Below are 13,953 nucleotides of genomic sequence, written 5' to 3'. Positions count from 1 at the left end.
TTAGAAAGTCTAGATTGTACCCAGCCTTTGACAGCACCTGTTTCATGTCTTGTAAGGGCTCTAACAAGGTAGGCAGGCACTGGATATTGTTGTGTTAACTTTGTGGTCCCACTCTTATTTTGCTTATTTTGGATTCAGTTTAATTTACTGTTTACATGTACATTATTTTATTTTTCTTTAAAGGGAAGGCAGAAAGCATATTACCTATTTAAGGAATTACTGTGGTAGTGACTGTACTGAAGTTTTTCCTCTGTCTATGCTAGCAGCATGATTGTAGTAGGTGAAATAGTAGTATTAGTGATAAATACTTAAAAATAGATTGGATTGGCAGAACCAAAATGTCTCCTGACCCAAATGGAAACCATTAATTTTAATCACTGCAACCTAATGCTGAGTTCAGAAGTTTGTTCAAGTGAGTCTGGTGGGATTCCTGAAGGTTGATAGTGTGCTTTTCAGATCTGTAAGACACGTTTCTTGAGCTGTACTCTTCTTACAGTCATGGATTTTATCAGTTCTTGAAGAATAGTGATTTGCAGTGGTTTCTGTATCATTTAGCTGAAAGTCCAAAGGGACTGTACTTATAATTGTATGCCAAATTTAGCTGGTTTGTTCCATTTAAAGTGGTATTTCATTTTTGAAAACTACTGAAGAGCTTCTCCATGTGAAAGGTGTCCTGAGCACCGCAACTTAAATGCATCAGGCTTCATAAATCTGTCTCTCCTGTTTGCATTTACTCTGTATAAATGTCCTGTGTGTTTCTTTCTGTCCATGTCATACCATAATGTACTGTCATTGACTGTCACTTGTCAGACACGAGACTAATCAAAATCAAGGGAGAACTTTCTGTTGATGTAATTGAATGTAGAATTGTGCTTTCTGAGGTAAGCAACAAAGCCTGCAGCACTCCATGGGAATATTTATAATAATCCTACTGTCTTTTTTTGGGAAGGTGAATATTCAGTAAACATACTGTTCTGAGTTTTTACTTTTTGTGCTGGGTGTCTCTTCCCCATTTACATACAGGATTCTGTTCATACATATCAACGTGTTCTGCTGGTGTTTGCACCTGATCAGTTATTTTAACCTTTGTAAGCCTCTTGAAAGCCCAGCTTTCATCTAAATTGTTCAGAGGGAACCTGTTCTGCAATACCTAATAATAACTAAGGCAGACAAGCATTTGTTTCTCAGGTGCTGTAGGAATCTGCTAACCAATCTTGATTTGCACTGAGATGCTACAAGAAGAACATTTGGACAGAATTGCCCCCAGAACAATGATGCTAGCATTATTTCTCTAGAAGCTGTGTGGCAGTAATTTGTTGAGAAACAAGACAGCAGCATGGAGATCTTACCTTCTGTGCTACCTCCTCAGCTACTTGGGAGGAACAGAATCAAAGCTAAGCTATGACAGAGCCTGTATTTTAAAGTTTTGTATGTAAAAATATTGTTTTTCTCCCCTTTCATCTTGGTGAGACATTACAGTTTCCAGGTGCCTCTTTGTATGAGTTGTCCCTGTGGTGAATCTCTGAGGTCTGGCATTTACTACTCATGGGCCAATACTGGGCAAATAACTCTGCAAAGCTTTGTCTCCTGTCTCCCTTTTGTTGGATTCATACCAGCTTTCCTTCCTCTCCACAGAAGAAAGAAACTTGTCATCTACCATCCCTTTCCATAAAGCTGTTCTCCACTATGTAAGGCCTATTAAGTCCTAAAATGGCTAGGATCCTACTTCAGTGCTGAGGAAGGAAGGGCAGCCTGTAGTTTGATTCCTGTAGGATCTCTGATCTACAGAAAATTCTGTGACTTGCTGAGATACTTTGCCTGGGTCTGCTGGAGTGGGAAGTTGTCTTACTCCATTCTGTGTAGCAGTTTTACGTTTCTTGCACGTGGTCCATTATTTTGGTTGCTGAGAGGGAAGGCAGAGCTGCAGCTCCTCCTGGTTCCTACTACTTTGCCTTTCTTCCCAGTCAGTTGGTTGCTTGTTTTAGCATCCTGTGTTTTCTCTGAGTTGTTGGTGTTTAGAAGGGGACGTGGAAGGAATGCTCTTGTCTTCTGAACCCCTTTGGACAGTTGCATCAGCAGTGAATCTGAGGTGGATGTGAAAGAGAGACAAAAGAAATTGCAATTAGGAGGAATTTGAAAATAAAACCCACTCAATATCACGTGGAAAAATATGTAGAGATGCTATGAAAAATGTTGTATAGTTCCAGTTAGTTTTCTCACAGTCACACCAAAATCCTATTGTGAGTGAAACACTTTCTAAAATGTTTGAAGTCTGCAGTAGGGCTTAAGGCTTTCTGACTGTGGTCATAACTGCTAAATAATGAAGGAAAACTTCTGCATAATTCCTTTACCAACTTGATTCTGTTTTAACAGAACCTGTTGTCTTCAGGCTATTTGCTGTTTCTGTAGTGTGCTTATTTTGTATGCTGAGGCAGCATCATTTCATTTCCAATTCTCAGATGGCTGGCTGTTACGGCTTTACTGTGACACACAAATACAGATATTGAATTTTTCAGTGGAAACAAACATACTGAAAAAAGTTTTGCTATTGCTAAAGATTTTCTAACTGGTTTTCATGTGGTAGGAAATACGTAGCTAGATAAAAATCTTTGGAAAAAAAATAATTGGATTATGATGCATGATACTCCTTTTTTTAAACTAAAACCTTTTTTTATCTTGTTCCGCTTCACTCCCCCCATGTACCTTTCACTATGATACATGAACTCCTTTTCAGTGGTGGTAGTTCAATTTTTTTTTTTAATAGAAACCTGTGTATTGTTGTTTGAGTAGTTACTAATTTCTTTATTTTTTAAAAGAATTTTTAATTTCTGCAAGAGGGTTATCAGTGGAAGTTATTTCTATTCCCCGTGTTATTTTTAGAAGATCAGTACTTGATGCATGAAATGGAATCCTGGTGTCTGCCACAAATGAACAGCAAACAGGCTGAACTCTGGGGCATTAAAAAGTCATTATCTTTAACTGTTGCATTTCAGCCATACTTCAGTTCTGGAATTCAACAAAGAAATCTAATTTCATTAGCAAGTGATGTCATCTCTATTGTCATAGGAGTCTATTTTAAGACTGTGGTAAATTTCATGTAGAAATGACAAGTAGTCAGTCAATAATAATAATAATCACAAGTAGTCTATAACGAAAGAAGCAAGCTTAACAAGTTAAGCTCCTGCTGCGGTGTATTGTCTCTCTTGGCTTTCAACTGGAATTTTATAATACCAGTAAGTGTAGCAAATGGGGTTTGAAGTCTGTCTACATTTATATTATCTTTACAAATCTGAGAATTTTGCATACTGCAATGTTCTGTTTCTGTTTTTCTCTCCAGCTATGTTGAGTGTTTCAGGAGGAGTTTCTCCACAGAGCTCTTCTCTCAGTAGAGTTGAAATTTTTACTCAGCACAAGCCTTATGAGGAGCGGCTGAGGGAACTGGGGTTGTTCAGTCTGGAGAAGAGGAGGCTGAGGGGAGACCTCATCGCTCTCTACAACTACCTGAAAGGAGGTTGCAGAGACGTGGGTGCTGGTCTCTCCTCCCAAGTGATAGGACAAGGGGAAATGGCCTCAAGTCATGCCAGGGGAGGTTTAGGCTGGATATTAGGAAAAACTTCACTGAAAGGGTTGTCAGACACTGGAACAGGCTGCCCAGGGAGGTGGTGGCGTCACCATCCCTGGAGGTATTTAAAAGACGTGTGGATGAGGCACCTGGGGACATGGTTTAGTGGTGGACTTAGCAGGGTTAGGTCTATGGCTGGACTTGGTGATCTTAAAGGTCTTTTCCAACCTAAATGATTCTGTGATTCTATAACTGGCAATTTAGAGCGGTTAAAAGCATGCTGGAGCCAGAGCTGTCAAACCTGTGATGCTGATACACTTGACAGAAAGATTCTAAATGAAGGTAGGGAGAGGTGTGCTCTTAGTGGAGAAGAAAGTAGGCAGGCAGCCTCTTGGTGCAGCGCAGGGGCAATGCGGGTGAAGCTCTGGTCTGTTTGCTGGGGCAGCAGAAGAATGGTTGGAAGGAACAAGGTTGATGATGCAGCTGAAAGCAGGGAATACTGGACATTCCACAGTTCCTGTGAGGTGTCCTTGTTCTTATTCCTCCTCTTCCTCTTACTGTGTACATCTTTCCGCAGTGCATGTTCATGCAAGCCATTGTAAATTCAGGGCTGGATGCTGAGGCCCTGGTAGAGCCCTTCTGTGTAACTTTTGGCTCCATTATGTGAAGACACTCATTGGGCTAATGAAGCAGATGAAGGGAATGAGAGAAGAAAGAGATGACATTGTGGTGAAAATCAGCAGTGTTGGAATACTACCTGTCCAAACATCAAAATGTGTTTTTCCTTTTTGATTGTTTTACCTGCTTTACAAGGACACTTATATTTCAGATGTGTGGTACTTCTGTGGGGTGAAACATGGCAATCGTGTGAATTGATAAAACAGTTTTCTTCAAACAATTTTTAAAGAAGTTTTTCTGTGTCATGCTGTGTTTTGAATTATACTTTATTGCCGTAGGAGACATCACTAACCAAGAAGATGGCTTTTGGTTTTTTGTGGTGTTTTTTTTGGTGGGGTTTTTTTTTTTTTTTGAGTTATATGCTTTTGTCTGCTAAGGAATGACTTTTCTTTATGTCTTTAAGCCATTTCTGTAAATTCATGCCCAGATCTTTGTTCCTCAGTAGATTTCCCTTTTACAGTGAAAATGTAGAGGGTTAAGAAACAGGCCATATGGTAGTTCCTATAGCAATAGATTAAAAACTGTGTCTTGTCAGCTCTTGTAAGGTATGATGCAAGAATTAGTTCAGGAAGGCACAGTTTGCATGTCTTGTATTCTGGCAATTATCTGTTATTGTAATGGTCTCTGGGACAGTTGTTAGATGGAGTTGTGAGAAGGGCTAGTTGACCTTTGTTTCAAACTTAGGCTGAGTAAACTCAACATTTCATCCTTTTGAATTACAGATATTCAGTACTGGACTATTTCCACACTACTTTCTTAGTATGTAGGGGGCAAGATTATGGTGATAATAGTGCAGAAAGAGGTTTTAATTAAGGCAGGACTGTTTTAAACAGAATTGAGGCATCTGCTGAATCCATACTTGGGTGCCTCATTAAATAATTTGTTGTCAGTGATATTCAGTCCAGGATTAAGACACTTATTTTTAGTGTTTGATTTTAGTGTTTACAAGTAGGTGTGTACATGTGCACTGCATGCCTGAGTTCCTGTGTAACAAATGGCGATTGAGTCAGTCCAGCCTAGGGGATGATTCAGCTCACACTAAACTAGACATGTAGTGTCTGGTTTCACAGGTTTCAGTTCCCTAGCAGGAGTTTTAAAAATCTATGCCCAAACATAGATGTCTTAATCTTGAACTGAATTACTATTCCCACCCTATGACTTACAGTTAGATTGGATTCCTGTACTACAGCATTACAAGCAGAAAGCTGAGATGCACAGAGGAGAGTAAGGTCTGATGAACAACCCTGATGTTTGTGGAGAGTGAGGGAAGACGGTTTTCCACTATACAGGACGATGAACATGTGACCTGTTTTACCCATGCCTTGAAATACCCTGAACCTGTAAGGACTTGAACTATTACACAACAGCAGTGGCACACTACTACATGGTATGAGTGTACGACCCTGAATGCAAGTACTTCAGGTCCTCTTTCCTGGAAATGACTCTCTCATTACCATAGGTATTTCTTATTCCACGTTTGGCAGTATTACTCAGCCAAGGCCTGATTTGTCCTGTATCAGTTATTATTCATGTTACGTGGAGGCCCTATTCGCAGTCTTTTGCACCACTTCTGTTGTAGAAAACTTGCAATTAAAGGTTATAAGGGTCAATGATAGGATGATAAATGTACAGGTAGAGTGGCATGAGAATAAAATTGGGTGAAGAGAGACTAAAATACGGGTGAAGAGAGTCCTGCTACATTTGCAACCTCAGTAGCATGGAAATTGCTGATTATAGTGTGTTTCCACGGATGTTTGTAAATGATCAGTGATTTAACAAGGTGATATGCTCTTTTTGAACCCTGAAGTGTTTCCTTTTCTACTTAAATATTGAAAATCTCTTGAGAACTTGCAAGTTTTTAATGTGTGAAAGAATTGATATGCTGCAGCACCATGTACATAGATGTGCACACCAGACTCCTGTAAACGTCATCATGCTTGCATATAAAGTTGTACTCATTACAGAAGAACTGCGTTTGTGTTGCAAAGATTTGTACAGTGGTTTCTCAGTAGACATTTGGTACAGCATTAAACATGTAAATAAGGATTACTTGCTTTCAGAACACAGAGTAATACCTGAAGTGCAAGTCTGAGGAGATGTATTTGAGGATGCAGAACTGCTTTCTTGTGATGTCTGGGCATTATATCTTGAACAGATTGAGCCCTCTGGAGACCACGAGGATCAGGATGTATAAGAGTCCTCTTGTACTTTTCCATTGAACTGTACTCCGTTAGAGAGCAAGTGATACAAAACCTTAAAAATTTCCTTTCCTCTGGAAAGGAAAATGAGTGATTTCATACATTTGGGGCACATTCTGCCCTAGTGTAGGTGGATGCAATTCCCTGTATGTCAGTGTAGTAGCACCCACGGATGTGAGGGAAGACATATGATTGAAAGAATGGAAAATATTGCAGAGAAGGCTAAGTCAATGAAAGAAATTAAATGAAGACTAACCGCATTAGCCTCTTGCTTTCTGTGTCCTAAAAGAGTTTAAGCTAAGAGTTAGGGGAGGCGATTTATTAAAGGATGAAAGGGGAATGTTAGTGAAATTGAATAAACTGGATGTTGTTGAGAACTTGCTTGAGTTTTTGTGTCTGGATTCACAGAAGGGCATCAAGGTCATATGCTGGGGTTAGATAGCATTTTCTGGAAAGGAGGTTTATACCTGTGGTGACAGAGAGAGGGAAGCAGTGGTAATGCAACTATTGCCTTTTACTGTAGCAACTGAATGTCTTATATGTAAGAGTCTAATATTCAGCATTGAGTTTTAACACAGGTAATGATCTGGGAAAGTGCAAAGGCCACAGGTAATGCCCTGTCATACAAAAGAAACTTGATAGTTCTAGAGTTAGTAGGAACTGGCATATTTGATGGGTACTCTTTGATGGATTAGGTTTGCTGTGTTCTTCTTTTAGTCTGGCTGTTCAATCAGCAAGATTAAACAGTAACTCTGGATTTACAAAGAGGCTTTTGAAACAAAGAAGAGTCAGCCTGAGAAGATGTATGAGTGAAGCATAAAAATTTGTAGCAGCAGGGAGAAACCTTGGAGTGGGAACAGCAGCAGTCAAAGGTTGGTGTGACGCTGTCAGAATTACCACCAGCATCCTAAACTCTGCTGAGGTTGGGCAGAGCAGCTGCTCCGTTGGACACCACGAGGAGCTGGCATCCAGCTGGTGAGGTCACAGCACAGGGTGTCGCAGTGGGGACCCACACCTGGGGTGCCTGTGTGTGAGCCTGGGGGGCCTTTGTCACTGGTGTGTGCATGGGGAGCATCCACATCTCACAGGAGGGGTATGCAAGTAGGGGAGCCCCCATTGCCAGGAGAGGGGTGAGTGCTGATAGCCCACGTGGCCTCTGAGGAGGTGGTGTGCATGTAACCGTGCACCCTGTGGGATTAGAGCTTTGGGGGATTAGCTATGAAGGTTGTTTTGAAATTTGTAGGTGTTTATTAACATTTTGTAGGCATGTAGTGCTGTAGTTTATCTGTTATTTTGGTGATGCTTTTGTTCAATATATACCTCACTGGTTGCTCGTTAATGAAGTGTTGTTAATACATCAGTAAACTACTTCGACCCTGATTTAATTTAAACCACAGGAGTTGAGCAGTTTTTTTCTGTTAGAGCCATACTTGAACTATGGAGCTAAGTCTTCCCAAGACATAATGGAAGTATGGTTTTAGGCTTAGTTCATATGACAGCTGTCCTCAAAAGGCAGGGTAGATGAGACTACACTGTGTTTGGTCCCCTTCAGCTGATTCACTTTCCCCTGCCCCTTTTCCCCTCACTTGTGCTATCTCCTAAGAAACATAACACTTTCCCATTTTGTGCTATAAAACTCCAGGCTGGTGAGTTGCAGCACAGTTCTCCTAATGCTTCAAACACCTTGAACTGTAAATAATAATCATACTTTTGGGCATACCTCAAAGCAGCACAGACCTGAGGCAGCGTGGGTTAATGGGCCTCAGGGCTGGAGATTGTATCTAATCATCTTTTATTTAGAAATGTAGGTGTACCCAGAGTGGCTAAATTTCAGCACTGCAGTTGTTCTTCAGTGGCAATGATCAGTGATGAGGCACAGTAGAGGAGTTAATGGCATATCACAGCTCTTCTGGTTGGTGTTGTACTGGTTGAAACACTTCTAATAACCTGGAGTTCGTGAACCTCAAGAGATGCATCCCTGGGTACAAAAGGAGAGTGATGTATATTCCAGCTAGCTCTGACAAGGCCTGCAGAGGATTGGAAGCTCTGCCATCCAACAGGAGTTAGCTTGGAAATTGCAGTAGTTTTCCTCTTCTTGTGCACTACCTGAATTTTGTAAACAGAGTACAGACAACAAGAGAATTTGTATCATGGAGTCAATGGCATATCTAATAATTAGGAGAGATACTGGTATGCTGTTCAGTGGATACACTCTCCTCCTTGGGATAATCAAGAAAATCATAACAAGGTGAGACCTCGGAGAGAAAAGAATGAAGTACTGCCTGTATATTGAAATATTTTTTAAACATTCATCTGGTAGACTTCAATTAAGAGGAAGAAATATATAGGACACAGAAAATTCAGGAAGATAGTAATGCATTGCATGGATGGAAAATTGAATACAATTTTTGAATAAAAGAAAACCTAGTAAGTATATTAAGCATCTGACTAGCATCACTGTAGTGCCTAAGTAGATAAGCAGGCTTAGCAAGAGATGGTATACTTTAGCATAAATCTGATATGGGGGAGGCCAGTGCATGTGTTAAGAGATTTTTGAGGTAGGCAGTACTGAAATATTTCATCATCATGATTGTCAACGTTGCACTCATTTTCTGAAGTATGGCTACGGACCATGATATAGGATGTAAATATCAGTATAGGTTACATAAGATAAATTTCCTGTGATGTGGATTATTCGGAGACGATAATCCCATTCTCTTTCCCCTTTAAAATTCAGTATTTTTCTGAATTTCAAATTTTTGAATTTAGCATGGTTTTTGCAGTGAAACACTGTATTTCTGATTGATTGCCTCAGTACTCTGTAAGCCAGCAGGCTTTTGTCTCTGCATAGAGCCCCACTATGTTGCTCAAGCTCCATGTGTGGGCTTTAAACCTTTCAGCTGTCTTTGAAATAGACATTCTTTTTCATCTGTTTTACATGTGGGAAACTGCTATGTAGGCTGATAATGTGTCTTTGCTCTCTGAAAAGTCAGTAAATAACGTCAGGGACTTGAGAAGCATTCCACACTGTACTTTTTTAGCTTTAGAGTATGTTTTGTCTAAGGTAGTCTATTAACATAAAATACAAATTGCCTCAGAGACAAAGCTTAGAAAAACAATGTTGTCATTTCATGCTGCAACTGTGAAATCCTTATTGACATTGTCCTTATAGCCCCGTTGCATTATTTCTATTTTGTCTTTGGATCGTTACTTATTTGATAGACCAGTTGTTCACCTCCATCCTCCTGCTCTTTCATGATGCAGTACCACTGCACTGGAAGGTGGTGCAGACTTCTCATTCCCTGAGAAGTTAAAAAATCCATACTTTCTTCCTTTTTTTAAGCTGAATTCTTTTCTGGTTTTTTCGTTTTGCTGCATTTTATGCCACAGGAAAAATGTTCGTGATGGGGGTGTCACTTTGCTTTGATGTTTAGCCATCCTTGAAAGCTGTTTACTGCTTCATGTGCTCCCTTGTCATCAGCACTTGCTCTTAAATAACCTGGTATCGTGACAAGATATTTAAATCCAAAAGTAGGTATTATTAGCTGTTCATTTCTTTCAAGTTTTTTTACTGTATATATAGCGACACACTTTTTCCATAATACAAAGAAAGAAGGTAAAAGTTGTATAAGATCAAAGCATCCACTATTTTTATTTTCAAATGTAATCCCTGGATGATGCACCATTGGATAGCTGGGAATTTGATCTCTATTGACTCTGCCACCCAAGAGAAAAAAGAAAATAGGTAAAACCGAAAATAGTAATTGGAAATAGGTCCTGTGGAGCAAAGCTGTCATGAAGCAGATTGATTCAGCAGTGGCAGAGTTGCTTTATTGATTGTGAGTCCTTAGTAAATTAAAAAGAGGACCAAATGTGTTAATCTTTTGTGTGCGTGTGTGACAGTGACAATTTAGAATGTTCTGCCAGGATAAAGACACATATAGGAGTGTGGGAATGTTATCTACTTCAGTCAGTAATAGGCTTTTCAGAGATAAGAACAGAGTTCTTCAAAAACCCTTCTGGGTTAAATGTTGTCTACAGTACTGTAGACAAAGAATGGAAGAAATGCTGTTGCTTGGGGTTTTTTTAAGTATTCAGGTGCAGTTATTCTTGATAAAGGAATGAAGCATAGGAATTGCACTAATTTTCTTCAGATGTTCACAGTGGGTTCCTTAAATTTGATCCTCTGTCTGAATTGCAATGTCAAATTTGTTGTTAACAGAAAAACTGCAAAACTTTAATATATTCTAGCTGAGGATCTCTGTCTGCTTCATAAGCAAAAGTCAGCTTTCGATTTGAATTTTTGACTCTTCCAATTACTGCTAATTGCTTAATGTCATTCCCCATTTGCAAGTAAATTAATCCTTTATTTATATTTTCCTCCCCAAATTATCACTGCTTGTCATAAAGATGAAATTCATTTAGAAGGGGAGCAGCCCACAGTGTGAGATGATGATACTGAAGCTTTTCCTCCATGGGAAAAGTAGGGAGCAGGGACAGAGCTGGGAATCCTGTGCTGGTGAGGACTAGACTTGACAGATGTTATGTACAATAGGTAACCTCCTGCTTTTCAGCCTCAAATTCTGCACCATCAGAAATTTCTTGTTGGTGTAGCATAGCTGAAATTCAGCCAGGAGGACAAGCTCTCCTCTTTTACTGTCTGCTATTTTCCTGCCACTTCTGCCTGAAAATTTGGCTACCGGGGATAGTTTTGTGGCCTCGCTCTGAACCTCTGGTATTTTAGATGTACCGTTGTTAACAGGACAGGGTTTGAGGAGCATCTTCTGCCAAGAGACTCTGGGGTGCCATGCAGTTTGTGGGGGAAAAGGAACTGGACATGTATGAGGTAAAGCAGCAGAGAAGGCAGGGAGCTGGAGGAACTGTTTCCTGCTGCTTCATATAGTGTCCCCCAGCCTGGTGTGCAGAGAAAGGAAAGGGAAACAAGGTCCTCTTCCAGGGCCTGGAGGTAGGTGGGAACTGAAAGTGTAGGAGACCCCATAGAGCTGGCAATCATTGACTCTTGGAGAAAGTGCTGTTCTTAAACATCGTCTGCAGGAACAGGGTTTTGTAGCTACTACTGACACCAAAAGAGGAACAGTGGGGTAACTGAGCCTCCAGGAAGGAATCTGGACAGTCTCATGTTCAGTTTGTTCTGACATACTTCTGAAGAACCCAGTCTCTATCTTGTCCCCTCATATCTGTCCCCAACAGCAGTGAGCCAGAGAGGCAAAAGGCAGACTGAGGTATCATCTCACTCATTTCATCCAACCACTTCACTGCCTACTTTTTCTTTTCATGCTTTTCCTTTCCTTACTTGCTGGTCCTGATTAGTCATCCTCTGGTTTCTTTGCCTTGCCAGATTGCTGCATCTTTTTACAGAGGCTTGCGCCTAGTCGAGCTTTTATGGGACAGCCTCCCCATCAGATCTGTGAAGCCACTGTGTTTTCTCCTTCTTCACCCCATGCTTCTTTGAGGATCCCTAGAAGAAATTGCGAAGTGCAAGGGAGGGAGTGTATTAGCAAGTGGCTGCCATTCATCTATTTGTGTAGCTATTGAGGTGTTTCATAATCATTACTCAGAGCTTATAGATAGGCTTTATTCCTGTTCCCCCATATATCTCTTCCCCTTTCAGCCCCACTGTTTTGTCACCCTCATGATTTCTTGCCTTAAATTTAGATAGCTTAACAGGAGAACCTGTGTCACTCTATGTGGATGGTACTACAGCATAAATATTTTTTTTCCCTAAAAATGTAAACGCCACTGTAGTTTGCTCCAGTGTGCACAACGTTAAATAGTAAATGTTTGTAAGTGGTAATTTGTAGTGTTTATAAGTCTTGCTTATTCAGTCTCTGCCTTGCTGGTTTTTTTGTGCTGAATGACTGATCATAGCACCTGTTTTCTCTTTGTTAAATGCATCTGTTTGCAGAAGCAGAACTGCTTAATTTGTTTTAACCTGGCATACTGTAGTAAGGCTGCTTTTAAATTGCATACTTAATAGGTTACCAATCAGGTGGCAGCACTTTCATGGTGCTAATTCTCCAGTGTGGCTGGAACTGCTGACTTGAATAGTTTTTTGTCCACTTTTCTTTTCTGGTAAGTCTTCTGTAACTCGTTTGGCTTGCTTACATGACTTGCTCCTTATTTTCCACAGCAAGTTTCTCTCATTTGGGGACAAATAATAAAAGGATGGTCTGGTAGTTGGTGTGTTAGTCAGGATTTTGGGAGACTGTATGTGCTTGTTGTGCTCCAAACCTCCAAGAATGTGGGCAGGTTGGAAGTTATTTCTCTCACCTAATACTGGTTATCTAGATGTTGTGTATGTACTGAGTTAATTGTCTTAGCTCAATCTGTGGTGAATCAGTAGGCATTTCCAGAGGGTATAAGGTAATTCCACATCACTTAGCTCTGTGTTTTAGACTAGGATGAATCACTCTATGGTGGTACTTGTCTTTCTCTGCAGACTTCAGAAAAAGACAGTAGCTGACTGCCTTAGCCCATGTACCTAACTTTCAGATGCCTGAGTTACAGCAAATGAGCCCTCTCTTCCTCTTACGCAGTTGCATTTAGTTGAGGGGTAGTAATCCTTTCCTACCTCACAGGTACACATAGAGATTAAGCGGTGCTACCATGTTCTCACGAAGAAAGCTATTACTGTGAAAATAAAACATATATATATTAGTATTTTCATTATCTCTATATACACACATATATTTGACTGCCTCAGATTTTTGAACACAGTGCTGAGAGGGAGAGATTTTAAGGACAGAGACCTGGAGGCTTTTGCATCCGTAGGAAATACATAGCTGTTTCGTGGCAATATTCTGATGAACAGAACTGATGTTCATTCTGATGAACATTGAAGAGGCGGACAAAGCTAAGACTTAAGAATGCCTGGCATGTATATGAAGCTCTGTAAGTCATGCTCATTCGTGGTGGCTGGTTTTGTTTCTTTTTAGATTGTGATGGATTTCAAACACCCTGATGGCCATACAGTGGCAATTATGCTGCCCCGATGCAGTTTGTTGGTGATGGCTGGAGAATGCAGATACCTCTGGACACATGGGTATGTGTAAGAGTCCCTGCATTGCTGATAATAGAAGAATAACATATGTTGTTTGTTTGCATTGTACATTCTGTATTTAAAATCTGTATTTAAAATACAATCTGTATTTAAAATTGCTCTGAAAGAAATCAAGTTTTATAATTACTATACAAATTCACTCCTCTGCTCAAATGCTGCTCAGGTTAAATTGGAAAAAATTGGGGATTTTGGGAAGCTAATTGCCAGTCCCTGAGCTGCAGTTTCCTGCTGCTGTCACAAGTGAAGTTTTGCTCAGAAATCACTCTCACTCACATCTGTGGTGTGAAAGTCCTCAATGGCTCTGAGCTGGCAAATAATTGATTGTAGTGCAATTAGCTTCACCATTTCCTTTCTCTCTTCTCAGCCCACAGCTTTTCCCATTGGATCACATAGGCCAAAGGCTTTACAGAAGGGCTGGTTTAAGAGAATGACTT

General features: G+C 40.3%; 1 protein-coding gene across 1 annotated transcript in view; it reads left to right on the top strand.

Annotated features, from left to right (window-relative positions):
* ALKBH8 (alkB homolog 8, tRNA methyltransferase) overlaps positions 1-13,953 on the top strand; it is a 46,241-nt gene that overhangs the window by 16,660 nt on the left and 15,628 nt on the right. Inside the window, exon 8 of the mRNA XM_009811833.2 lies at positions 13,395-13,501. Coding sequence (XP_009810135.2) covers positions 13,395-13,501 — 107 coding nt within the window. The remainder of the gene's footprint in view (positions 1-13,394; positions 13,502-13,953) is intronic.

The sequence above is a fragment of the Gavia stellata genome, chromosome 1 (assembly GCF_030936135.1).
Source record: "Gavia stellata isolate bGavSte3 chromosome 1, bGavSte3.hap2, whole genome shotgun sequence".
NCBI lineage: Eukaryota > Metazoa > Chordata > Aves > Gaviiformes > Gaviidae > Gavia > Gavia stellata.
The sequence above is the reverse complement of the archived record's forward strand: the minus strand, read 5'-3'. Positions and strand labels throughout refer to the sequence as shown.